Here is a 26,837-nt window from a genome sequence, read left to right as displayed (position 1 = left end):
GTTTCTCGACCCCTCCCACTGTAGCTGTCAGATCAAGAGGTGGCCGGTCACGTGAGTGCCGATCAGCGCTATAAAATAAGGTATATAGCTGCTTATTTTAAAAAAATCACATACACTGGGGACATTATTTACTATAACAGAGGGGATTGTAGAAAAAAACACTAAGTGTCTTAACAACCACTTTAATACATTATTGGTAAGAAATGTGCACTACCTCCACTGAGAGGAACTGTTGCACTACCTAAACTATGGACCTATTTATTCAATAAAAACTTTAAATAAATAAAAACTTTGTCATTATATGTGATATAAAAGTAATACATACTGATTTTTGAGACATACAAGGCTCTCTTTTGGCAATATGGTCTTGCAAAAATGATATTTTAATTGTACGTACAAGTGATTGGACACTGGTAGCGCAAGTTCCATTATGCTCCTAAAGTCATCTATTCTAATTACTGCAGTTGCCATACTCCGGGCTGGTCTACTGTACCCTTGTCACTAAATCTACAGCAGCAGCATGACGTCTGCCTGGTTTTCTATAGACCTACCACTATATCTCTCTTCTTAGTAATTTTCTACCTTTTAATAGCAACTGCATCTCCCCATTTGTCCACACTTTAATATAGTTTTTACTAGGGTTGCACCGATACCAAGTATTTGCACAAGTATCTGTACTCATGCAATTGCACCGATACCTGAAACCGATACTTTCAGGCTTGGTTATTTGAGCTGACAGCGGGGATGAACAAATGTTCCTCTGTTTAACCCCTTATTTACCCTTAATTTACTCTAATCAGCCTTAATTAACTCCCTATTCTCCTCCATTTAATTATTATTTTCCTGTTTTGTTTTTTTTTTTTTTTTGTTTTGTTTTTTTTGTTCACGTCTATTTTATAAATGATAAACAATTAAAACTTTTTTTTTTTTTGTTTGCTTTGTTAGTGAATATTTTCACACATATATATTAACATATATTTACACATTTTACATTAAAGCGCAAAATTAAAAAACAAAATCCATTTATTTCATTTGTAAATTACTTTTCAATGTTTTGTACCATTGCTGACAGCTGAAGTGTAAACAAAACAGTTGCGGTAGGTATCGGTAATTGGTATCGGCGAGTAAAAAAAAAAAAAAAGTATCGGTACTCATTGTAAAAAAAAAATTGGTATCGGTGCATCCCTAGTTTTTACATTGCTGAACTTGCCACACATTCTGGTGCTATATTATTACACTCCTAATCAAACCCTGATCGTTCGTGTCCCAGGGTGCCTTGGGCACCCTTTTTTTCTCAAAAAGGCTCCTGAGTCAAATCTCTGATCATAGGGCAAAACACTGCTTCTAGCTCTCTGCAATTGATACCCCCAATTCTCTGGCTCCTTCCTCTGGCCTAGTGCTGCTCGGGATCTCTGGGCCTAATTTAATATCATGATATTTCTAGTCCCTTCAGCATGACATTTTTTCTAACACTGATCCCGTGTTCATGAACATGCTGCCATTGGCACCCTTCGGTTGCATCTTCATGAAAATTTCCCTTAGATTATACTAGTGGACTCCTTTGAGAGAACGGGTGCCAGGTTACTGGAACCTCACTCTTTACAATGCACAGAGGTTGGCTCCATTACACAGCTCCTCTCTTCTAATCATAATCAACAGGCTACCCATTTTACGAGTCAAGCAGTCATTCTTCTCTTGCCTTCTCAAAATAAACTGGTCTTTGCACGGCTCGACTTCTTTCACCAACATAGTTCTGGAAAAGTTACAGGCCCCTGTTCTCAGTAATCCCCCCCATGAGTTTTATCCCTTCCAGATGCAGTCTCTAGGCGCCCTGGCACTTGCCTGCCCATCTTGCCATACATTTTTAATTATGTAATTACTCTACAAACTTTGCCCAAAGATCTTCCAGCATCTCTAATTCCTTGATATTCACCAATTAGGACCATTCCAACCTTGTGGTTGGATGCTGCCAATTTCTCAAGGGCATGCAGATTGCTCCCCTGACACTTTGTGATCTATCGTGTGAGTCATTTCTCACCTAGTGTGATAATAGGGAACCCCATCCAAGAACTTTTTTTCATTTCTCATTCTGCAACTTCTTCTGTTTGGAATCACTAAACATCTAGCCCCAGATACCCATCTTGGTGGGCCTAGTACATGCTCTTTCTAACACCTTTATTTTGCACTCCCTGTGCGCTCCCTCTTGCGTTTCTTTATTTCTGTTGCAATTTTATGTGCACCTATGGGGCTTCCCTCATGTGTTCTTGCCCATACAGAGCCTCCCTTTTGTGGCTGGGGACAGGACTGTCATCTATGGTGATCTGCCATGTATTCTCTTGCAATTTGACCTCTCTTTTAATTCCTCATGGGGTGGCGACTCTGTGGGATTCCTCCCTCCTCTTCCACCTGGCTGGGTGGTTAAAATTGCGCCTCTTCCAAGGCTTCTACCCTTAGGGTATGAGTCCCTCCATCCCTACTTGAAGCCATTCCCTGAAGAGGTTGGGGTTCTTGGGATCCCATGGTCTAGGAATCAACTCCTGTGTTCTGTACTGTCTGATTAAGATAATAGGAATTTTGACATACCTGTAAATTCCATATCTTGGAGTACAGTGCAGACACAGATTCCTCACTGCTTGCTAAAAATCTGGAGCCTCACAAAGTGGGCACGGTTATAGGAGTACACTGGAGGGTGAATACCAGCAAAGATTTTGCCAATGTCCACTCACCTGAAAGTAGCTGCATAAAACCCATCAACTCCAGTGTCCCGTACTGTACTCCATGATGTACAATTTACATCATAATTCCTTTTTATTTTTCATTCTAAAGACCAAAGGACTTAAAAAACAAAAAAAAAAAACAAATTTGTTCTAGTTTGGCCAGTGTTCTTAAAACAACTAGTGTTGATGTAGGTAAAAGCACACATTTTATCCTGTGATTGTCCTGTTTATAATGACACTAAAATTAAATCTCTGGCTACAATGAATAGTAAAGTTAAAAAATCTGCTACGCTACCAAACCTGATCCAAAAACCAAAATTCCAAATTAAATACATTTTATACCTTGTTGTCTCTGAACACTGCAATGTATTCCTACACCAAGAAGTGCAAAAAAGTGTAGCGCAACCAATTAATAGTGTATATAAAATATAAGTGTGGAACCTTAAGACCATATATTCATAAATGACATTGAATGTGAACCAATACTTGTGAAAAATTAAAATGAGATGAAAAAGTCCATCAAAATATATCCAGTCCAAAGTGAAAATAGTCCACTTCGGTGACATTGTCTGTGTCATACCAGTGCCATGAGAGCGTACTATAAGCCATGAGGCGTGAAAGAACCTGCAGCGGCACGTTTATATGGATCTGGCAGATACATGAGACATATAAAGGGTGAAGCAGGAGTCCTACACAGAAAGAGCGCCCTTAATTGAACTGATGAGTGGAATATCTCTGGTGGCTGACATCTGTGAGAGCAAGTTTGATCTCTATAATTTTAAGATCCAATCCTTCTGGTAAGAGGCATGTGTTTATGCGGGGAAGGCGCCTTGCTGAAGCACTTTTTACTGTCAATCACCTTTCACTGATTGAGCAATTATTGTTGGACTATCTTCACTTTGGACTGGATATATTTTAATGGACTTTTTCATCTCATTGAAATTTTTCACTAGTATTAGTTCACATTTATTGTAATTTATGAAAAAGTATTCACACCCCTGGAAATTTTCCACATTTTGTCATGTTACTAACAAAAGCGTAAATGTATTTTATTGGGATTTTATGTGATAGACCAACGCAAAATGGTACATAATTGTGAAGTGGAAGGAAAATGATAAATGGTTTTCAAAAATGTTTACAAATAAATATCTGAAAAGTGTGGCGTGCATTTTTTATTTAGCCCCCTTTACTCTGATACCCCTAACTAAAATCTAATGACTCAATTGACTTTAGAAGTCACCTAATTAGTGAATAGAGTCCAACTGTGTGTAATTTAATCTTATTATAAATACAGCTGTTCTGTGAAGCCCTCAGAGGTTTGTTAGAGAACCTTAGTGAACAAACAGTATCATGAAGGCCAAGGAACATACCAGACAGGTCAAGGATAAAGTTGTGGAGAAGTTTAAAGCAGGGTTAAGTTATAAAAAAAATCCCAAGCTTTGCACATCTTTTGGAGCACTGTTCATCCATCATCCAAAAATGGAAAGAGTATGGCATAACTGCAAACCTACCAAGACATAGTCGTCCACCTAAACTGTCAGGCCTGGGCAAGGAGAGCATTAATCAGGGAAGCAGCCTAGAGACCCATGGTAACTCTGGAGGAGCTGCAGCGATCCACAGCTCAAGTGGGAGAATCTGTCCACAGGACAACTATTAGTTGTCCACTCTACAAATCTGGCCTTTATGGAGGAGTGGCAAGAAGAAAGCCATTGTTGAAAGAAAGCCATAAGAAGTTCTGTTTGCAGTTTGCATGTGGGGGACACAGCAAACATGTGAAAGAAGGTGCTCTGGTCAGATGAGACCAAAATCAAACTTTTTGGCCTAAAAGCAAAACGCTATATGTGGCAGAAAACGAACACTGCACATCACCCTGAACACACCATCCCCACCGTGAAACATGGTGGTGGTAGCATCATGTTGTGGGGATGCTTTTCTTCAGCAGGGACAGGGAAGCTGGTCAGAGTTGATGGGAAGATGGATGGAGTCAAATACAGGGCAATCTTAGAAGAAAACCTGTTAGAGGCTGCAAAAGACTTGAGACTGGAACGGAGGTTCTCCTTCCAGCAGGACATACAGCCTGAGCTACAATGGAATGGTTTAGATCAAAGCATATTCATGTGTTAGAATGGCCCAGTCAAAGTCCAGTCTTAAATCCAACTGAGAATCGGTGGCAAGACTTGAAAATTGATGTTCACAGATGCTCTTCATCCAATTTGACAAAGCTTGAGCTATTTTTCAAAGCATAGTGGGCAAAAATTTCACTCTCTAGATGTGCAAAGCTGGTAGAGACATACCCAAAAAAGACTTGCAGCTGTAATTGCAGCAAAAGATGGTTCTACAAAGTATTGACTCAGGGTTGAATACAAATGCATGCCACATTTTTCAGATATTTATTTGTAAAAAATTTTGAAAACCATTTATCATTTTACTTCCATTTCAGAATTATGTGCCACTTTGTGTTGGTCTATTGCAAAAAATCCCCAAAAAATACATTTGTTTTTGGTTGTCACATGAAAAAATTTAAAAAATTTCAAGGGGTATGAATACATTTTCAAGGCACTGTATGATCTTAAGGTTGCGCACTTATATTTTATATACATATGGATTAGTTGTGTATTCAGGCTTGCGTAAGTAGCACACCGTCTTTGTTTTCAATTATTATTTTTCACATAAGTTTGGGTAAGCGCAGAATATTCTTTATATATATTTATAACCAATTAATAACTTCTTACATGAAATTTTCTTCATCCAGTGTATAACAAAATGTTCTATAGTAGTAAAAACCTTGTATCCTTCAAAATGTTCTATTCCAGTTTCCAAAATTAAAGAAAACTTTTAATGATGCCAATAACATATACAACACCACTTCATATGTCCATGTGTATTGTCCTTTAAAGTCCAAAATAACAGCATTTGTATTCATGTATTATTCTTTATTGTAACCTGTCACACCATGTGCTCACCTGAGAGAATTGACCTTGAGACTTGTACGACAAACGCTCCGACATTGGGATGACGTGTAAAAATCAATGTTTCTCTATGAGAGCCGTCTCAACTGGTTCGACACAAGTCAGTCCAACTTTGAAAATGCTCCCTGCACTACTTTGGTCCGACTTTGATACTACTTCAGCCCATTGACTAGCACTGAAGTCGGATCGCGGTCTTAACTGATCCGACTTTTTCATGCGACGTGTGCTCTGATCTTGAAGGGGAACCCCGCGCCAAAATAAAAAAATGGCCTGGGTTCCCCCTCCAAGAGCATACCAGGCCCTTCGGTCTGGTATGGATTTTAAGGGGAACCCCAATGCCGAAAAAGTGGCATGGGGTCCCCCCCAAAATCCATACCAGACCCTTATCCAAGCACGCAGCCTGGCAGGTCAGGAAAGAGAGTGGGGACGAGCGAGAGCCCCCCCTCCAGAACCATACCAAACTGCATGCCCTCAACATGGGGGGTGGGTGTTTTGGGGCAGGGGGAGCCTTGTTCCCCATGTTGATGAGGACAAGGGCCTCTTCCCGACAACCCTGGCCGTTGATTGTCGGGGTCTGCCAATGGGGGGCTTATCGAAATCTGGAAGCCCCTCCCAGTTCCCGGCCCCCCACCCTATGTAAATGAGTATCTGGTACGTTGTACCCCTACCCATTCACCTAAAAAAAAGTGTCAAAAATAAAACGCAGTACACAAGTTTTTAAGGTAATTTATTAAGGCAGCTCCGGCGTCGCTTCTGATTTCTTCTCCCCTCTCTGGCTTTTCTGCCTCCTCCGCTGATGTCTTCTGCCTCTGCCAGTTCTTCTTCCCTCTCCGGGTCTTCTCCGCTGATGTCTTCTAGCCCTTTCCCGTTGTTTTCCCTCTGTCCGCTCTCTTCTGCCTCTGCCGGGTCTTCTCCGCTGTCTTCTCTGCTGTCTTCTCTGCTGTCTTCTCCCTCTGTTCTTCTTCCATTGTTGACTCGACACTCTCTCCTGCTCTAATGCTGGGTGCGCGGTGTGCCCCTACTTATATTGGCATGGGGTGAGGTCACTGGGTGACATCCGGAGGCCCCGCCCCTTATGATGTCACCGCCCCATCATGCCCCAATCGGTGATGTCATAAAGGGCGGGGGCCTCCAGATGACGTCACCCGGTGACCCCGCCCGCACCAACCCCCTTTCCTGACTTGCCATGCCGCGTGCTTGGATAAGGGTGGGTATGGATTTTGGGGGGGGCCACGTTTTTTCAGCGTGGGGGTTCCCCTTAAAATCCATACCAGACTGAAGTGCCTGGTATGCTCTTGGAGGGGAAACCCATGGCATTTTTGTTTTTGTTTTTATTTGGCGTGGAGTTCCCCCTAAAGTTTCATACCAGACACAAAGTGCTGGCATTGTCTGGATCAAAGTTGGATCTCTGTTCATTGAGGTCAGGATCAAAGTCGAATCCACAGTCGTACGACTGTTGTCGTACCAGTGTGAACCCGGCCTGAAATATAAATAGGTCACCATGCGCTTTTCCCTATATTTGGGGCATTCATCGGCCACGGATTTCTCCAAATTCAGCAATAGATCTTCCCTCTATATGGTTCCAGTGGTTCCAGGTAAATGGTGACACTGTTCATACACCAGTTGTAACTCAAAAATAATAAAAGGCCATCATCTTACAATACCATTCCTTTATTGAAAACCACTCACAATAAAAGCGCATTTAAACCAGCGCACATCGGTAAGATTGCTCATAAGTTGTTACATTGCCCCTTTAAGAAATAAAGTATTGGCATTGTTTCTGTGGAAACAGCGCCGTAAATCCACTTCCGGGTTTGCATGTGACATCATTAGCGCCGTCAAATGCATTTAGTCACTGACCACATGACTTCCCCAAGCTTTCCCCTGGAGGAAGTCACATGGTCTGTGACAATACCCGTCAGGGTGGAGCTAGTGACGTCACACGCAAACCCAGATGTGGATGGACGGTTTCCACAATTGATGTTCTGTTTCTTAGGGGGGCAGTGTAACAGCTTATGAAGTGATCTTACAGATAAGCACTATTTAAGGTGCGCTTTTATTTTGAGTGGTATTCATGTGGTTTTTAATAAAGGAATGGTATTTTAGGATATATATACAATGATGCCCTTTATTAATTTTGAGGTGCAATTGGTAAATGAATTGTGTACCGTTTACCTGGAGCCCAACATTGGAACTATATAGAGGGAAGGTGGTCTGCTGGTGAATTTGAAAAAAAATCCATAGAAGATGATGAACACCCCATATATAGGAAAAAGCTTATGAAACCTATTTGTATTCTAGGTCGATTCTCTTAGGTGAGCATATGGTGTGATAGTTAATGGAGCACACGTGATTACAATAAAGAATAAAGCAGACTCTTTGTGAAGGGCAACCTGAAGCGCATCGCTCTGTGGCGAACCAAGGTTGTCCAAGAGTGGAGTGGAGTGTCGTGGAGTGGAGTGGAGGAGTCGATGGACCATTTCTTGCTTCATTGCCCCTTCACTATAGAAGTATATAAGTGGATAGGTGGGGCTCTGGGTATCCCTTTTCTTTCCCGCATGTGTTATGTGGAGTGGGCATATGGGGCTTATCAGACTCGCAGAGATTTCAATTTCGGGACACTTTTTCTAGTCCGTTTAGTAGTCTGTTACTACATGTGGAATGCACGGTGTCAGGTTTCCACTTGTAATAAAGACCTTGCCAAGGTGGTGGTGCACAATTCTGGGTGAGGTTGTGAAAATTCGGAGAGGAAGAATGTCAGGTCTTTGTAGCCATTGTCTGTCTGTTTCTGGGTGTGTGGCTTTTCTTTCTGTCCTTTTCCCATCCCCTTGATTTTGTTGCAATCAATTTTTTTAAATAGGGCTGCATGCATGGGTTAAATGTTTAATCATCTCCTAGACTGAGGGTGTGTTTTAGGTGGCAGTAGGGTTGTGTTTTGCTTAATGTAGTAGTTTACTGATAATAAAATTATGTTTCTTTGTATATAGTTCTGTGTTATTTTTTGCAAAAAAACATTTTTAGTCTGTTACCTGCTAGTGTAAGCTTGTTTGTTTTTGTTTATTAATGTATGTATTCATTTTTATTTATTTTTGTATATATGTAAATATGTCTTTAGTAACCTGCTGTATGTTTGCAAGATTTTTAATAAACAAACAAAAAATAAAATACCAACACAAGTGGAGCACAGGTATACTGTTATTTTAGACTTTAAAGGACAATACACATGGACATACAAAGTGGTGTTGTATATGTTTTAGTATCATAAAAAGTTTTTTTTTTAATTTTGGAAATTGGAATACAAAATTTCGAAGGATCCGATGTTTTCACTACTCTATCACATTTTTTTATGCACTGGATGAAGAAAACTTAGTGGATGTAAACCCTCACATATACCCAGTGAAGTGAACAACCTCAGATGATAGATACACAGGGATGAAACAAATCTACCTATATAAGTTTTACATGTATATCTGCTATCTTCAGCTTGCTATAGTCTTTAGAATCCTTACATCGGGTTAGAATTTTCACTTCCTCATTCAGCAATAGCAGTTTAGTCTTGGATTACACTGGGAGACAGCTAAATGGGGGAAAGGCACCCCCCCCCCTCCACATAGAGACTTAGAGCTATACTGTGACAAGACAAGCTCTCTGCTAATTGATTTATAGCAACCTCCCTCGACACAAATTTCCAGCTGCTTTTCTCTCCCCTGTCAGAGAACTTGTCAGAAGTTCTCATGCTGACAACAGAAGGGAGCAGCATAAAGACACCGGACTCAGGGCTTTGGAGAGAGACAAGAAAACACTATCGATATATGTGCCTAGGTGAAATTTTATGAATTGGGTTTACATCCACTTTAATGTAATATGGTATTGGTTGACTGCACTTTAAGTAAAACTATTTGCAATTGAAATAAAGGCCTTTCTTTTTGGAATAGTAAAACAAACAAAAAAATCTGAACAAATGTTTTAGTGGCGAGGTATTTATGGATCATTTACCATAAAGAAATAGTTGGATTGGAGTTTAAAGGCTTATATTTTTCACATACAAGATTGCTTAAACTGATATTCCAAAAGCACTCCTATGAATATGTGTTCATGTGGAAGCAGCTGTCAGTGCTCTTGAGGCATATACTGGACCCAGCTGTCAAAATGACAGCAGTGCCTGCAATTACCACAAGCAGAGCAGCTGCTGCTGCTTAGTGTCAGAACTATGCAACACTGTATCATGTATAACTGACAGGCTTGCATGTTATCTTGGGGTGACCATTCTTTCAAAAGGTATTTTAATTTTCTCAATAACTAAGAATAATTGGTATCAAATGGAGATGAGTACAGGTAAATGAATGCCTATCTAGGGAATCTGGGTTGAGCATGAGCACCAATTAAAGTGGACATTAAAGGATATGTAAAGGTTTGTTTTAAAAAAAAAAATGTCATACTTACCTCCTCTGTGCAGATGGTTTTGCACACAGTGGCCTCGATCCTTCTCTTCTTCAGAACTGTAACCCAGAAGTTTGGTATGAGTTTTAGGAGAGTTGTATAAAGCAACAAAGGCTTTAACAAAAACATACCAGCAGACAGAGGATTTTAAGACAAGAAAACCAAAACCCCTATGAAGGTCAAAGCTAAGGAGCAACAGACAATTGTTTTCAATTCCTGCATTCCAAATGACATTATCTCTTAATCAAATAAATTGGTGATGGATGAAAATAATAATGCCCATTTCTTCCGTTAAAGGGTAACTCCACTTTTGTGACACTAGTCATATTGTAATTGAATGTCATTAATGAATTGCTATTCCTTTTTAATCTGCAGCCACAGTCAATTTATGTAAAATGCAATGCTATATAGCAACTTGGAAGTGCTCTGTACACAAATTATGTATGGAACGCCCCCCCCCCCCCGAAAAGTAATTTCCTTCTTGTGTGGCATCCCCTGCAACAAAAATTTCATTTTTGGTGAGATACTCACAAAGGGAGTTCACGCCTAAAGGGATGCAGACCCTGCCACTTTCCTCAAGTGCGGCAGCTGATTGATCATTATAAAACCACTCCCATTCACCTTCACTTTGCACATGGACACAAACCGCTATTTCTTTAGAATAACTAAAGAGGTAGGAATCTGCAACAAAGTTTGGTAAAGTCCCTGCAATATACATAGATCACCCAGGAGCTTTTTTTTTCTCAAAAAAAGTGGTGTTACTCTTTAAAGAGCATATTTATGGGCGCAAAATGATCTGCCCTAACTTTCATAAACAACATTGTTTATAATAAAAATTGGCTAAACATTCTGTGGAAAAGTATGGACTTGGGTTAGGGGACTTATTTTTATAAAACATTTAACATGGTAGTTTGGTTCCCTTTAGGATAGGGGTATTGAACTAAAATTCACATAGGTCTGGTCAGTAAAAATTTCTTCCAGCAGAGGTCTGAAGCGCATGTTTGTCCAATGACTCAGATCCTTTCCATCACAGCCCCCACATTTATATTACAGTCCCCCTTTACATCATTGTCCTCAGTCCCCAGCTTCACATCAAAGTCCCCCTTCACATCACAGTTCCTCCCCTTTATGTCACAGCCCCCCCCCCCCCCACATCACAGATCCCCCTTCTATGTCTCAGTTCCCCCTTTACATCACAATTCCTCCCCATGTCAGTCACCCCCCCCCCCTCTACGTCACAATTCCCCCTTCATGTAAGTGTCTTCACCCCCTCCCCTTATTGCAATGTCCTTAGCCCTCTCCCTTTTATAGCAGTGTCCTCACCCACCCTCCTTTTATAGCAGTGCTCCCCTCCCCTTTATAGCAGTGTCCTCACCCCCCTCCACTTTTATAGCAGTGTCCTTGCCCACCCTCCTTTTATAGCAGTGCCCCCCCCTATAGCAGTGTCCTCACCCCCTCCCCTATTATAACAGTGTCCTCACCCACCCTCCTTTATAGCAGTGTCTTCACCTCACCCCCCCCCTTCCTTTATAGCAGTGTCCTCACCCACCCTCCTTTAAAGCAGTGTCTTCACCTCACCCCCCCCTTCCTTTATAGCCCTGTCCTCACCCTCTCCCCTTATAGCAATGTCCTTAGCCCTCTCCCTTTTATAGCAGTGTCCTCACCCACCCTCCTTTTATAGCAGTGTCCCCCTCCCCTTTATAGCAATGTCCTCACCACCCTCCCCTTTATAGCAGTGTCCTCAGTCACCCTCCTTTTATAGCAGCGTCTTCACCTCACCCCCCCCCCCCCTTATAGCAGTGTCCTCACCCACCCTCCTTTATAGCAGTGTCTTCACCTCACCCCCCACCCTTTCCTTTATAGCCGTGTCCTCACCCTCTCCCCTTATAGCAATGTCCTTAGCCCTCTCCCTTTTTATAGCAGTGTCCTCACCCACCCTCCTTTTTATAGCAGTGTCCTCACCCACCCTCCTTTTTATAGCAGTGTCCTCACCCCCTCCCCTTTATAGCAATGTCATCACCCACCTCCCCTTTATAGCAATGCCATCACCCCCTTCCCCTTTATAGCAATGTCATCACCCCCTTCCCCTTTATAGCAATGTCATCACCCCCTTCTCCTTTATAGCAGTGTCCTCATCCCCTTCCCCTTTAGAGCAGTGTCCTCAACCCCCCCTCTTTTTACAGCAGTGTCCTCACCCACCCACCTTTATAGCAGTGTCCTCATCTCACCCCCCCCTCCTTTATAGCAGTGTCCTTGCCCCCTCTCCCCTTATAGCAATGTCCTTAGCCCTAGCCGTGTCCTCACCCACTCTCCTTTTATAGCAGTGTCCTCACCCCCTCCCCTTATAGCAGTGTCCTTAGCCCCCCGCTTATAGCAGTGTCCTTAGCCCCCTCCTTTATAGCAGCATCCTCACCCACCCTCCTTTATACCACACCCCCCTTCCTTTATAACAGTGTCCTCACCCCCCTCCCCTGATAGCAATGTCCTTGACCCTCTCCCTTTTATAGCAGTGTCCTCACCCGCCCTCCTTTTTATAGCAGTGCCCCCCCTTCACAGCAGTGTCCTCACCCACCCTCCTTTATAGCAGTGTCTTCACCTCACCCCCCACCCTTTCCTTTATAGCCGTGTCCTCACCCTCTCCCCTTATAGCAACGTCCTTAGCCCTCTCCCTTTTTATAGCAGTGTCCTCGCCCACCCTCCTTTTTATAGCAGTGTCCTCACCCACCCTCCTTTTTATAGCAGTGTCCTCACCCCCCTCCCCTTTATAGCAGTGTCCTCACCCCCTCCCCTTTATAGCAATGTCATCACCCACCTCCCCTTTATAGCAATGTCATCACCCCCTTCCCCTTTATAGCAATGTCATCACCCCCTTCCCCTTTATAGCAGTGTCCTCACCCCCTACCCCTTTAGAGCAGTGTCCTCAACCCCCCCCCCCTCTTTTTACAGCAGTGTCCTCACCCCCTCCCCTTTTATAGCAGTGTCCTCACCCACCCACCTTTATAGCAGTGTCCTCATCTCACCCCCCCTCCTTTTATAGCAGTGCCCCCCCCCCCCTATAGCAGTGTCCTCACCCCCTCCCCTTTTATAACAGTGTCCTCACCCACCCTCCTTTATAGCAGTGTCTTCACCTCACCCCCCCCCTTCCTTTATAGCAGTGTCCTCACCCACCCTCCTTTAAAGCAGTGTCTTCACCTCACCCCCCCCCTTCCTTTATAGCCGTGTCCTCACCCTCTCCCCTTATAGCAATGTCCTTAGCCCTCTCCCTTTTATAGCAGTGTCCTCACCACCCTCCCCTTTATAGCAGTGTCCTCAGTCACCCTCCTTTTATAGCAGCGTCTTCACCTCACCCCCCCCCCCTTATAGCAGTGTCCTCACCCACCCTCCTTTATAGCAGTGTCTTCACCTCACCCCCCACCCTTTCCTTTATAGCCGTGTCCTCACCCTCTCCCCTTATAGCAATGTCCTTAGCCCTCTCCCTTTTTATAGCAGTGTCCTCACCCACCCTCCTTTTTATAGCAGTGTCCTCACCCCCTCCCCTTTATAGCAATGTCATCACCCACCTCCCCTTTATAGCAATGTCATCACCCCCTTCCCCTTTATAGCAATGTCATCACCCCCTTCCCCTTTATAGCAATGTCATCACCCCCTTCTCCTTTATAGCAGTGTCCTCATCCCCTTCCCCTTTAGAGCAGTGTCCTCAACCCCCCCTCTTTTTACAGCAGTGTCCTCACCCACCCACCTTTATAGCAGTGTCCTCATCTCACCCCCCTCCTTTATAGCAGTGTCCTTGCCCCCTCTCCCCTTATAGCAATGTCCTTAGCCCTAGCAGTATCCTCACCCACTCTCCTTTTATAGCAGTGTCCTCACCCCCCTCCCCTTATAGCAGTGTCCTTAGCCCCCCCCCGATAGCAGTGTCCTTAGCCCCCTCCTTTATAGCAGCGTCCTCACCCACCCTCCTTTATACCACACCCCCCTTCCTTTATAACAGTGTCCTCACCCCCCTCCCCTGATAGCAATGTCCTTGGCCCTCCCCCTTTTATAGCAGTGTCCTCACCCGCCCTCCTTTTATAGCAGTGCCCCCCCTTCACAGCAGTGTCCTCACCCCCTCCCCCTTATAGCAGTGTCCTCACCCACCCTCCTTTATAGCAGTGTCTTCACCTCACCCCCCACCCTTTCCTTTATAGCCGTGTCCTCACCCTCTCCCCTTATAGCAATGTCCTTAGCCCTCTCCCTTTTTATAGCAGTGTCCTCACCCACCCTCCTTTTTATAGCAGTGTCCTCACCCCCCTCCCCTTTATAGCAGTGTCCTCATCCCCTCCCCTTTATAGCAATGTCATCACCCGCCTCCCCTTTATAGCAATGTCATCACCCCCTTCCCCTTTATAGCAATGTCATCACCCCCTTCCCCTTTATAGCAGTGTCCTCACCCCCTACCCCTTTAGAGCAGTGTCCTCAACCCCCCCTCTTTTTACAGCAGTGTCCTCACCCCCTCCCCTTTATAGCAGTGTCCTCATCTCACCCCCCCTCCTTTATAGCAGTGTCCTTGCCCCCTCTCCCCTTATAGCAATGTCCTTAGCCCTAGCAGTGTCCTCACCCACTCTCCTTTTATAGCAGTGTCCTCACCCCCCTCCCCTTATAGCAGTGTCCTTAGCCCCACCCCCCTTATAGCAGTGTCCTTAGCCCCCTCCTTTATAGCAGCGTCCCCACCCACCCTCCTTTATACCACCCCCCTTCCTTTATAACAGTGTCCTCACCCCCCTCCCCTGATAGCAATGTCCTTGGCCCTCTCCCTTTTATAGCAGTGTCCTCGCCCGCCCTCCTTTTATAGCAGTGCCCCCCCCTTTCACAGCACTGTCCTCACCCCCTCCCCTTTATAGCAGTGTCCTCACCTCACCCCTCCCCCTTCCAGTGGGGCAAAAAAGTATTTAGTCAGCCACCAATTGTGCAAGTTCTCCCACTTAAAAAGATGAGAGAGGCCTGTAATTGTCATCATAGGTATACCTCAACTATGAGAGACAAAGTGTGGAAACAAATCCAGACAATCACATTGTCTGATTTTTGAAAGAATTTATTTGCAAATCATGGTGGAAAGTAAGTGTTTGGTCACCTACAAACAAGCAAGATTTCTGGCTCTCACAGACCTGTATCTTCTTCTTTAAGAGGCTCCTCTGTCCTTCACTCATTACCTGTATTAATGGCACCTGTTTGAACTTGTTATCAGTATAAAAGACACCTGTCCACAACCTCCAACAGTCACACTCCAAACTTCACTATGGTGAAGACCAAAGAGCTGTCGAAGGACACCAGAAACAAAATTGTAGACCTGCACCAGGCTGGGAAGACAGAAACTGCAATAGGCAAGCAGCTTGGTGTGAAAAATCCACTGTGGGAGCAATAGTTAGAAAATGAAAGACATACAAGACCACTTATAATCTCCCTCGATCTGGGGCTCCATGCAAGGCCTCACCCCGTGGTATCAAAATGATCACAAGAATGGTGAGCAAAAATCCCAGAACCACACGGGGGACCTAGTGAATGACCTGCAGAGAGCTGGGACCAATGTAACAAAAGCTACCATCAGTAACACACTACGCCACCAGGGACTCAGATCCTGCAGTGCCCGACGTGTCCCCCTGCTTAGGCCAGTACATGTCCGGGCCTGTCTGAGGTTTGCTAGAGAGCATTTGGATGATCCAGAAGAGGATTGGGAGAATGTCATATGGTCAGATGAAACCAAAGTAGAACTGTTTGGTAGAAACACAACTCGTCGTGTTTGGTGGAGAGAGAATGCTGAGTTTCAACCAAAGAACACCATACCTACTGTGAAGCATGGGGGTGGCAACATCATGCTTTGGGGCTGTTTCTCTGCAAAGGGAACAGGATGACTGATCCGTGTACATGAAAGAATGAATGGAGCCATGTATCATGAGATTTTGAGAGCAAACATCCTCCCATCAGCAAGGGCATTGAAGATGAAACGTGGCTGGGTCTTTCAGCATGACAATGATCCCAAACACACTGCCCGGGCAACGAAGGAGTGGCTTCGTAAGAAGCATTTCAAGGTCTTGGAGTGGCCTAGCCAGTCTCCAGATCTCAACCCCATAGAAAACCTTTGGAGGGAGTTGAAAGTCCGTGTTGCCCAGTGACAGCCCCAAAACATCACTGCTCTAGAGGAAATCTGCATGGAGGAATGGGCCAACATACCAGCAACAGTGTGTGACAACCTTGTGAAGACTTACAGAAAATGTTTGACCTCTGTCATTGCCAACAAAGGATATATAACAAAGTATTGAGATGAACTTTTGATATTGACCAAATACTTATTTTCCACCATAATATGCAAATAAATTCTTTCAAAAATCAGACAATGTGATTGTCTGGATTTATTTTCACATTTTGACTCTCATAGTTGAGGTATACCTATGATGACAATTACAGGCCTCTCTCATTTTTTTAAGTGGGAGAACTTGCACAATTGGTGGCTGACTAAATACTTTTTTGCCCCACTGTAGCAGTGTCCTCATAACCCTCTCCTTATAGCAATGTCCTTAGCCCTCTCCCTTTTATTGCAGCGTCCTCACCAACCTCCTTTATAGCAGTGTCCTCACCTCACCCCCCCCCCTTCTTTATAGCAGTGTCCTCACCCCCCTCCCCTTATAGCAATGTCCTTAGCCCTCTCCCCTTTATAGCAGTGTCCACACGCCCCCCAGCAGCATTTTCATTCCTGTTTTTCACGGGACATTTCTGGACAACAGGCAGGAGCTACCCAGCCTTTCTTGTTAACAAGTTGGTGATACCCAGCATCTTAGCAACCAGTCACCCGCTTGCAGCTCCTGCACTCAGTCCAAACCTGCCATCTCTACTGTCCTCTGCCCTGCTGCGAGGATGACAGTGCGGTATCTCTAGGGAAGGAATCAGGAGAGGGATCTACACGACGGGCAGGACAGTGAGAAGGAAAGACACGGCTCCTATATGGCGCGGCCGGGTGGGACTGTCACTTGGTCAGTGTCATATCCAGAGGTTGTCTTTGGGAAATAGACTTATGAGTGCTGTCAGCATTGCTGCAGAGGTTGAAGGGCTGGGGGGTCAGCCTGTCAGTGCTCAGACCATACGCTGCACAATGCATCAAATTGGTCTGCATGGCTGTCATCCCAGAAGGAAGCCTCTTCTAAAGATGATGCACAAGAAAGCCCACAAACAGTTTGCTGAAGACAAGCAGACTAAGGACATGGATTACTGGAACCATGTCCTGTGGTCTGATGAGACCAATATAAACTTATTTGGTTCAGATGGTGTCAAGCGTGTGTGGCGGCAACCAGGTGAGGATTATAAAGACAAGTGTGTCTTGCCTACAGTCAAATATGGTGGTGGGAGTGTCATTGTCTGGGGCTGCATGAGTGCTGCCAGCACTGGGGAGCTACAGTTCATTGAGGGAACCATGAATGCCAACATGTACTGTGACATACTAAAGCTGAGCATGATCCCCTCTCTTCAGAGACTGGGCCACAGGGCAGTATTCCAACATAACGACCCCAAACACACCTCCAAGATGACCACTGCCTTGCTAAAGAAGCTGAGGGTAAAGGTGATGGACTGGCCAAGCATGTCTCCAGACCTAAACCCTATTGAGCATCTGTGAGGCATCCTCAAATAGAAGGTGGAGAAGCGCAACGTCTCTAACATCCACCAGCTCCGTGATGTCATCATGGAGGCGTGGAAGAGGACTCCAGTGGCAACCTGTGAAGCTCTGGTGAACTCCATCCCCAAGAGGGTTAAGGCAGTGCTGGAAAATAATGGTGGCCACACAAAATATTGAAACTTTGGGCCAAATTGGACATTTTCACTTAGGGGTGTACTCACTTTTGTTGCCAGCGGTTTAGACCTTAATGGTTGTGTGTTGAGTTATTTTGTGAGGACAGCAAATTGACACTGTTATACAAGCTGTACACTTAGTACTTTACATTGTAGCAAAGTGTCATTTCTTCAGTGTTGTCACATGAAAAGATATAATAAAATATTTACAAAAATGTGAGGGATGTACTCACTTTTGTGAGATACTGTGTGTGTGTGTGTGTGTGTGTGTATATGTATGTGTATATGTGTGTATATATATACTCCTTAGGTCCCGGCGGCACAGAGAACATATTGTAACGAGGAGTGTCTCAGCGTGACTGGGGGACAATTTTAAAAGTAAACTTGGAGAAAGAAATTTATTGAAAAAAAACAGCTAATATGTGTAAGTTATATTATTATCATCAGTTTTATGAGAAACATTGACTTTAATGCCACTTTAATGTGCAAGACAAGTCAAAACCTAACTAAAACTAAATCTACTCCCACCCCCATTCTAAATTTTTTCTATCTACCCTGTAAAAGTCGCTCAGGTCCTGTCACATGGCAGTCGGTGAAGAAAGATCACTGACAACGGCTGCAAAGCCTGGGCAATGACATCACATGTAGGCTTACTATGGGATATCCGTTGTCAGCTATCCCTCCTCTGCACCGAAGCCAGCCATGTGACTGGACTGGAGCATCTTCAGAATAAGTAAGTATAAGCATCTTTTCTTTTACAGGTTGAAAACATAAAAAGTATACCGCGCTGTCTCTTTAAATAATAAACTTTTATTTATCTATTTTCATCTTTTCTTTTACAGGGTAGATAGAATAGGCTTAGAATGGGCGTGTGAGTAGTTTTTGACTGGAATTCTACTTTAAGCATTCTGAGCTGGTCTTTAGGGAGTATAGGAAAAGATAAAAATCTGAAAGAGGTGCTTATGTAAAACTCCTGAGAAATCATTGAAACTTATTCCTGTCATCTTCCAAGACTGCAGGGTTAAAGTTATTGTAAAGTCTTGTTTTTTTTCCTATAAAAATAACAAACATGTTATACTTACCTGCTCTGTTGCAGTGGATTTGCACAGAGCAGCCCTGATCCTCCTCTTCTTGGGTGCCTCTTTGCTGCTCCTGGCCCCTCCCTCCTGTTCAGTGCACCCACAGAAAGCAGCTTGCTATGGGGGGGGGACCCAAGCTGAGTCGCAGCTCCATGTGTCCTTTCAGACACAGTGCCCCCGCCCCCTCTGTCTTCCGATTGGCTAACTGACTTCAACAGCAGAGGGAGCCAATCGCCAGTGTGTCCTGTTAAGTTGTCAGCCTGTGGACTTTACAGTATGTCTATATGTGCAACTAGTTTGTGACCAGAGCTCGTTGATGCATAAATATCCAGGCCATTTTTTTTTTTTTTTTGTGATAATGCAACAATAGCTACAATACTTAGACATTGATTCTATTGTTGAAGCAGCCTATTGTGAGTAAGAACGGTAACCCTCTCTACATTTTTTATGTAAATAGTATATTAATGTAATTGATGTTAAATTATCAAGGGTAGTTATTTACAGCTAAGCATCCAATGTGTCAAAGATTTTACCTTTTCTGAGAGGAACAAAATTCCTGCAAAATTATTGAGAATGTCCTTAAAGGGTTAGTTCAACTGTTCCACAAAAATGAAAAGGTGAACTAACTCACTACCCTCTCCTACACTCCCAGTCCCTGCTGCACTCCTCTTCTTTGATTATTGTCTGCTGTCTACACAGCAGGTGTAGTTGTCTGGGAATCTGAAAAATGCAATACACAGTCCAACGGCTGTGTAAGCATCATAATGCTCGCAATGGCGAGCGGTCATTGGTCAGTCGGCCATTGGTCAGTGCTGGCACGTGATCTGGCTAGTGAGAAATGCTCGCGCTATCCCGGCGTCTCACCAAAAAGAGGGGTGCAGAAGAGTGCAGCTTTCAAATGCCTGGACTGTTACATCCACATGTTACACCATACAAGGAGGTAAGTTCAGAGGGGACTGGAGGTGTGGGGAGGGTGTTATGAGTTCACTTTTTTTATGTGATTTAACCCTTTAAAGCAAACCCCTTGACTACCTTAGCTTGCAAAATGGTCATAGATTCATATAACAGGCCCCTCAGGAAGCCTTATCGCATCTTCAGAGGACTCCACGACTCCAAAAACTTGTAGCTCTTTGTTATGCAAGTATCCACCCTAAGGTCTATGTTTTAGTTTTGGCCCACCTCTTTCTGCACCCCATACCTTTCTCTTGCCCAACAAATATGATCAGCAGAGAAATATAATCGTGAACAGGAAGTCCCTGGGTTACAACCTAATGGGTTCTGTAGGTTTGTTCTCAAGTTGAATTTGTATGTAAGTTGGAACAGGTAAATATTTTAAGTGTAACTCCAGCCAAAAATAGAATGTTTAAGTTTGTTGGGTAGCATAGGGAAGGTTACATCCCTGTAACATTTGTTTTGCTGTCCCATCAGAAGATTTCACCTCACTTTCTGTCTCTGTGACAATTGGATTTTGAAAAATGTGGGTTGTCGCGGAAACAAAGATTGGTGATAAAACATCAGTGGAGACACCTTTTTCCCCATGATAACTCTTACAGGAGTGGATTTCCCTTCTTAAGGGTAGATTTCTTCTCACTTCCTGTTGTCTCCCTCCGTTTGTAAGTATGAGTCGGATGTATGCAACTCGGGGACTGCCTGTACTCTTATAAATGCAGATGGACAAGGTTGACAACCTACATAATCCACTCTTACAATCCATCATGCAGATCATGCTGGTCATTTTCAGATGAAATCTGTTTTCTGTTTTTTTGACTCTTTATATGTATTAATGTCTGGTAGGGAGCAGGCAACGTAATCTGTATGTGAAACAATAAGTTGTTTAGTCTGATAATAAATAATGAAAAAGAAGTGCTTTGTACTGTGCCTGTTTTTTTATGTCCTGGAAAGTGACAGACAACATATTATGGTATTAATGTTAATAAGTTTTAGTTGTGCTGTGCTTTCTGTTTGTGTTGTCCGTACTGAATTACATCTAAGATCATCCTGTGACTTTGTTTTCTAGGCTTCGGGAACAAGTTCAGCTTGAAACTAGCCCAGCAATACTGGACCCCATTGACATTCCAAAATAAAACCGATCAGCCAAAATATAAGCAGGGTCAATAAACCTCCTGTTTCTATATACGTATATATTTTGCTCCGTCTCTTCTGGGTTGCTGCAAGCAGCATCAATGCTATACCTTTTGTTTTGGGTGTACAGCGTGTGAAAGATCGAGTTATTTCCACTGAGGGGAAACAAAATCTTCCTGCTATATTCTCCTCCTTTTCCTCAAATGAGGTTTGATGCTTTAATACACAAGAAGCAGATTTTACACCCCCTGTGCTTCTTCTGTGGTATTTTTGTTACATGTAAAGAATCTATGGGAGGACATTTTTTCTTTTTTTTTTTGGTTTACAAATTTGTTAAAACAAAATGACAAATACAAGGGAACAAATGTAGACATATATTTTTCTGTTATGCTTTTGAACCCCCCCCCCCCCCCCCCCATGACCTCTGACACTACAGTACTATCCCCAATTTTGCACTAAATGTCAATGTAATGTCAGTAAAAATCATGGTACAGGTTTTTAAAAAAATGACCGATGTTTACACAACTACACAAAAGTGTTTTATGTTGTCATTACAAAAGACAAAAAAATCATTTCCATTTGCTCCAGCTTTGAAAGTGATTTGCCTGCTGTTTTATCTCTACTTCCTGATCTTACAATGACTGTAAATGTTAGCATTTTTCCTTAAATTTAGTACTGATATTCACAGCGGAGCTCAGGTTATTTCCTCTCGCTTGTTACCTTACCAGACAACTGGCTTGCTGGTGAGTGTCTATGCAGAATACACTTATGCCATCACATGGGACATAAAACAGCTGACATCCACTGTTCATGATGTTCATTCCATGGGACTTTAGGCAGCTTCATAGTTTTTCATAAACTAAAAAGTCCTAGCATTGGACCAACACTCATATTTACAGGGCTCATTTAGCAATACTATTTGAGGGAAGACCTCTTTGTAAGGTTAAAGTTCAACATGAGACTACATTGCCAATTTTAGTTGGCCTGTTTCTATAAAGTTGGATATAATAAGAAAAAAAGCTTTAGGTGAAGCAGCCTTTAATTATGTCTGTATTTGTGATATCTGAAAAGTGTGTAAGTCTTATTTTTGCGAAATGTTTGTACTTTCTTCGAAGAAATGATGTTCTAATATGTTAATGAAATGTATGTAATAACCATGTCACTTTCTCTGAAAGTGAAACAAAATCATTGATCTTTCTGAAAGGAGGCTTCCCAATGTTATCAATTTTTCACACATGGAAAAGCATCGATTTAGCAATTGCAAATTTACTTTGTTTACATACTCTTGTTTTTAATGACTTTTGTAGGAAAAAGATACTCTAAAAATAAACTCTTATATCCTGGTTCATACTTATTTTATGTGAATAACAAATGCCACCCTGTAAGTGAAAGTCTGCATTATCCTAAGAAGTTTCAGTCATGTTAATGAAGTAGAGTTTGATGGAGCTTTGCAAGAGAAAAACCTGGATTATTTTTACGTGTAAGAGAGAAAAGGGACAGCTGTAGGCATTCGGGTATATTCACAAAGCTGTACAAAACATCCTGTTGAAGTGTTTATAGAAAAGTGGTTCTAAAGGCAGAAGGTTTTTTGTTTTTTTATCTTAATTCATGCAAAATATATATATATATATATATATATATATATATATATATATATATATATATATATATATATATATATATATATATATAATTTTTTTTTTCTATAAAAAAACTTTTGTGTGCAGCAGCCCCCCTCATACTTACCTGAGCCCATCTCGATCCAGTGATGTTACATGAGAGTCTCAGCTGCCCGGGACTCTCCCTCCTCATTGGCTAAGACAGCAGCGGGGCGCCAATAGCTCCCACTGCTGGCAATTGAAGTCAGTAAGCCAATGAGGAGAGCAAGGGGGCGGGGTCTGAATGCATACACTGAGCCGCTGCTTGCTGTGGGGGCACTCAGCATGAGGGAGGGGCCAGGAGCTGTTTAAACAAACAAAACCAAGACTTTATTATCACTTTAATCATGATCACCAATCCAATGAGGCATCTGAATAGCGTAAATCTAATAGATAGGAATATGTATACATTTGCATGTGCAACATTTAAGCTGTTTAAGACCAGATGTTTTAAAAGTACCTAAACTTTCTCTATTATAGTGGAAATCTGCAGCCTTTCAATTCAGTCTCCTGCAGGCAGCATGAGCAGTGACATCCTAAAGCAGTATTTAACCCAAAAGCAAACCTTTATTATATTGCAGTTTACCAATTCTTAGATATGATGGCTGTATTTGTTTCCTTTTTTAGGCTTTCTTTCTTCTATTTTCATTTGTTAATCCAGCCAGCAAGTCTGTTGTTTTTCACAGCACATACTCTCCAGCAAAATGTATCAGTTTACATGGATGAGACAAACCACTTAACACTGGCAGGGGTGATTTTAAAATGATCAGCTTTTATTTATTTATGCAGAACCTTTAGCCTAAAAGAAAAAAAAAACTGTTTGCTGTAACAGCTTATAAAGTGTGAGGCTGGAGTCTGGCTTCAATTTTTTAGTAGCTCTAAATCTGCTAAAACATTTAACACTAACCCCCCCCCCCCCCAGGCTGACAATGTTGCTGTCTGTTGTGCTTCCTCTTCTCATTCCTCCAAAGTTGTGTCTCACTAGTATAGGAGGTATGTTAATGGCCAGATAACCAGGTGAAAACAGAGGAGAAGAAGCCAAGGAAAGAAAACAAATGCAGATTCCACATCTAATGATCGGTAAGCTGCACTATAATACATTTTTGGGTTTAATACTGCTTTATGAATCATAATAGAAAATGTGCTTTTCTTACCCGTTATATATAACAGACTAACTATTTTGTGAGCTTTACAAATATAAAGCTAAAGCCAGTACATATGTTTGCTGGTTTCTATTCTCAGTTTGATCTTACAAAATGTATTACAAAGTACACAGGTAGATTTACACCTGTGATAATATCATACAATAAAAGTGTGTACATATACCTCTCAGAACCCAGATAGACCCAGAATAAGACCAACAGGGGTCTAGGCAAAATTTCAAGTTTAGTTCCCCTCTGCTACCTTGAAACCAAGTTTCTCACATGCCAGCATCTCCATGCGTACCATCACATATTACCAAGACTTTAATGTGGCATTTTTGCATATAAATCACAAGCTATCTGGTTTTCTGTGCATATTCCATTACCAATGTAGGAAGCCCTTTCATCTAGTATAGAGCTTCATTGTGATGATGAAGACACACTACATTTAAAGAACAACTCCGGGTTGTCATGGTCTCCTGTTCACCAATGCAGAGACCATGGGGTTGATTTACTAAAGGCAAATAGAATATTTGCTTTTCAAAGGAATTTGCCCCAGAGCTTAGTGAATGAGTTGAAGCTCTGCTGACCTCCATTATCCAATCATGTGCAAGCAAAATTGCTGTTTTTTTTACTGCATTCGCTAATCTCTGGGGAACTTCTCTTTCAAACTGAACAGCCTTTTTGCTTTTAGTAAATCAGCTCCCATATGTAAAATTAGGAAGCTGGTAAACATTTCCCTCCTGCTAGTTGCTCTTCGGCTGGGCAGTTGTCTGGAAAATTCCACAAAATTCATTGGGTTTCACAGTTAATTCTGGCATATAAAATAAATTAGAGGTGCAAATTAAATAATCACTTTGACAGGGGAATATAGTCCATTCTAATGGATAATGGCACAAATAAGATAAAGAACAAGTCCATCCAGGGATAGGTGGAGGCAGGGATCACATAAGTGTAAGCAGTTCAGGGCAAGCCTCTTGATAGGAGCAGAAGCAGTCTACCAGGTACATGCATAAAAAAGAGAATTCAGAAGCACCTCTAAGTGCAGACTTTTACTGTTCAATAAAAATAATGTAATGCAGGGAACTCACATTTATTAGTATTAAAAGGGCACATCAACAAGTCCATCTCCGATCGGGAAGTCAATACCCATGCTGGTGGTACATTTCTGCCGCTCGTCTGGATCCTAAAATGGACTGTGTGTAGAAAAGAGACAGGAAAGAGGGCTGGAGCACTCGTGGAGCGCAGCGTCGGGCGTGATGGCGTCACCGGATGTGTCGTGATGCATTTCCGAGCATGCACACTGAGAATGTCCAGTCATGTGAGCTCCTTTGTCAAACAAGAAGTATGGGGCTGGTTGGGCCTTCCATATATATAGCGCTAACTGAGTCTCTAGACAGGCGTTATCCTGGCAACGGTTAGCACTATATATGGAAGGCCCAACCAGCTCCATAATCATTGCTTGACAAAGGAGCACACCTGACTGGACATTCTCAGTGCGCATGCTTGGAAATGTGTTGCAATATGCCCAGTGACATCATCACACCCGACGCCGTGCTCCACCACCACAGATGGACTTGTTGATGTGCACTTTTTAATCTTAATAAATGTGAGTTGCCTACATTACTCTTTTTATTGAACAGTAAAAGTATGCAGTTAGAGGCGCTTTTGTATTCTCTTTTCTATGAATTTTAAATTGCACATGTATGCATTTCCTGAGGACTTGTGTGTGTTTAAACCAATTAGCTGTGTAACCATTTAAAACAAAACCATGAGACCACACATGTACTTGACTGTGAATTTACAGCACAGATAAAAGCATTGCACACAGGCTTTGAAAAACATTAGGCTGGATTTATATGGGTACCAGGTGCAGAAAAGCATTCAGTGCTTGTGTTGGTAGGGTGTTGTTTTACCAGTCATGCTGCTTTCTAGGTATTGTGGACTGCTGGGGAGTTGATAGAAATGAAAAGCCAGCCACAAATCTAAACTTTCATGGAAAGTTTGGGCTATCACAAAACCTGCCAAGAGCTCACATTTAGCTCTCTACTACATCTGATGCATCATTTACAGCACATTCACATTTTTCTGTTCCTGTAGCTTGCTTTAAGGAAGCCAATTCATTTTGAAAGCGCTCAGATATGCAGCGCGTGTTTTCAAGATACTAAGGCCTCATGCACACTGGAGGCTTTTAATGCTGCCCTTAGGGGCGTGTTGTGTTTTTTTTTCTGCCTCTAAACTTCCTTGCATGTTAGCTTCTGTGTCCATTATGTCCATGGACACATAGGCGTTTAGAGGCAGAAAAAGGCACTGCCAGCATGACCAAGAGCAGCAGCATTTCTTGCAGAAAAATCCGATTGATGCGCTTAAACGCATCTAAACACATGTTTAGCGCTTGGACGTTAATTTATTTCAATTTCAAGAATAAATTGTTATTCTGGCCAATTAAATGAGTTCATGCCCAAGTGCTAAGTGTGCGATTAAATGTGCCAAACATTACACATGTTTACAAGCCTCAAGTGTTTTTTCTGCCAAAACACTGCCAGGAGAAAAGGCATCTAGAAGAGATGGCTTAAGTGTCCAGCGTGTATGAGGCCTAAGGGAACATATATGCACAAAAAAACTGTGTTGCCTTAGTGTGTTGCAGTGCCTTTAAAATTGAAAAATGAGGACCTAAGGGCTGAAACACACTTTTGTGATGGGGTGCGTTGCATTGACACGCGCCTTACTGCTTAGGATGAGACTTTCTTACCAAATGCTTCTATCTATTGTCTTGTAAATCCAGCCTCAAACCTACAGAGTACACTGCACAAGAGTATTCTGAAATACATAATCCTTGTCTGATTGAGCTGTTACAAGCAGAAACAAAGCCCTTAAAAAAAAAAAAAAACATGCATAGTTATGAATCACATTTCATAACTAAGTGCATCCAAAAAAC

At 42.6% G+C, this 26,837-nt stretch overlaps 1 protein-coding gene across 1 annotated transcript in view; it reads left to right on the top strand.

Annotated features, from left to right (window-relative positions):
* The window catches only part of SLC44A1 (solute carrier family 44 member 1), a 266,830-nt gene extending 244,388 nt beyond the window's left edge, over positions 1–22,442 (top strand). Inside the window, exon 16 of the mRNA XM_073636222.1 lies at positions 21,035–22,442. Coding sequence (XP_073492323.1) covers positions 21,035–21,058 — 24 coding nt within the window. The 3' untranslated portion in view covers positions 21,059–22,442. The remainder of the gene's footprint in view (positions 1–21,034) is intronic.
* Positions 22,443–26,837: the final 4,395 nt, after the last annotated feature.

The sequence above is a fragment of the Aquarana catesbeiana genome, linkage group LG01, assembly GCF_042186555.1.
Source record: "Aquarana catesbeiana isolate 2022-GZ linkage group LG01, ASM4218655v1, whole genome shotgun sequence".
Classification (NCBI taxonomy): domain Eukaryota; kingdom Metazoa; phylum Chordata; class Amphibia; order Anura; family Ranidae; genus Aquarana; species Aquarana catesbeiana.
This window is presented reverse-complemented; position numbering and strand designations above follow the sequence as displayed.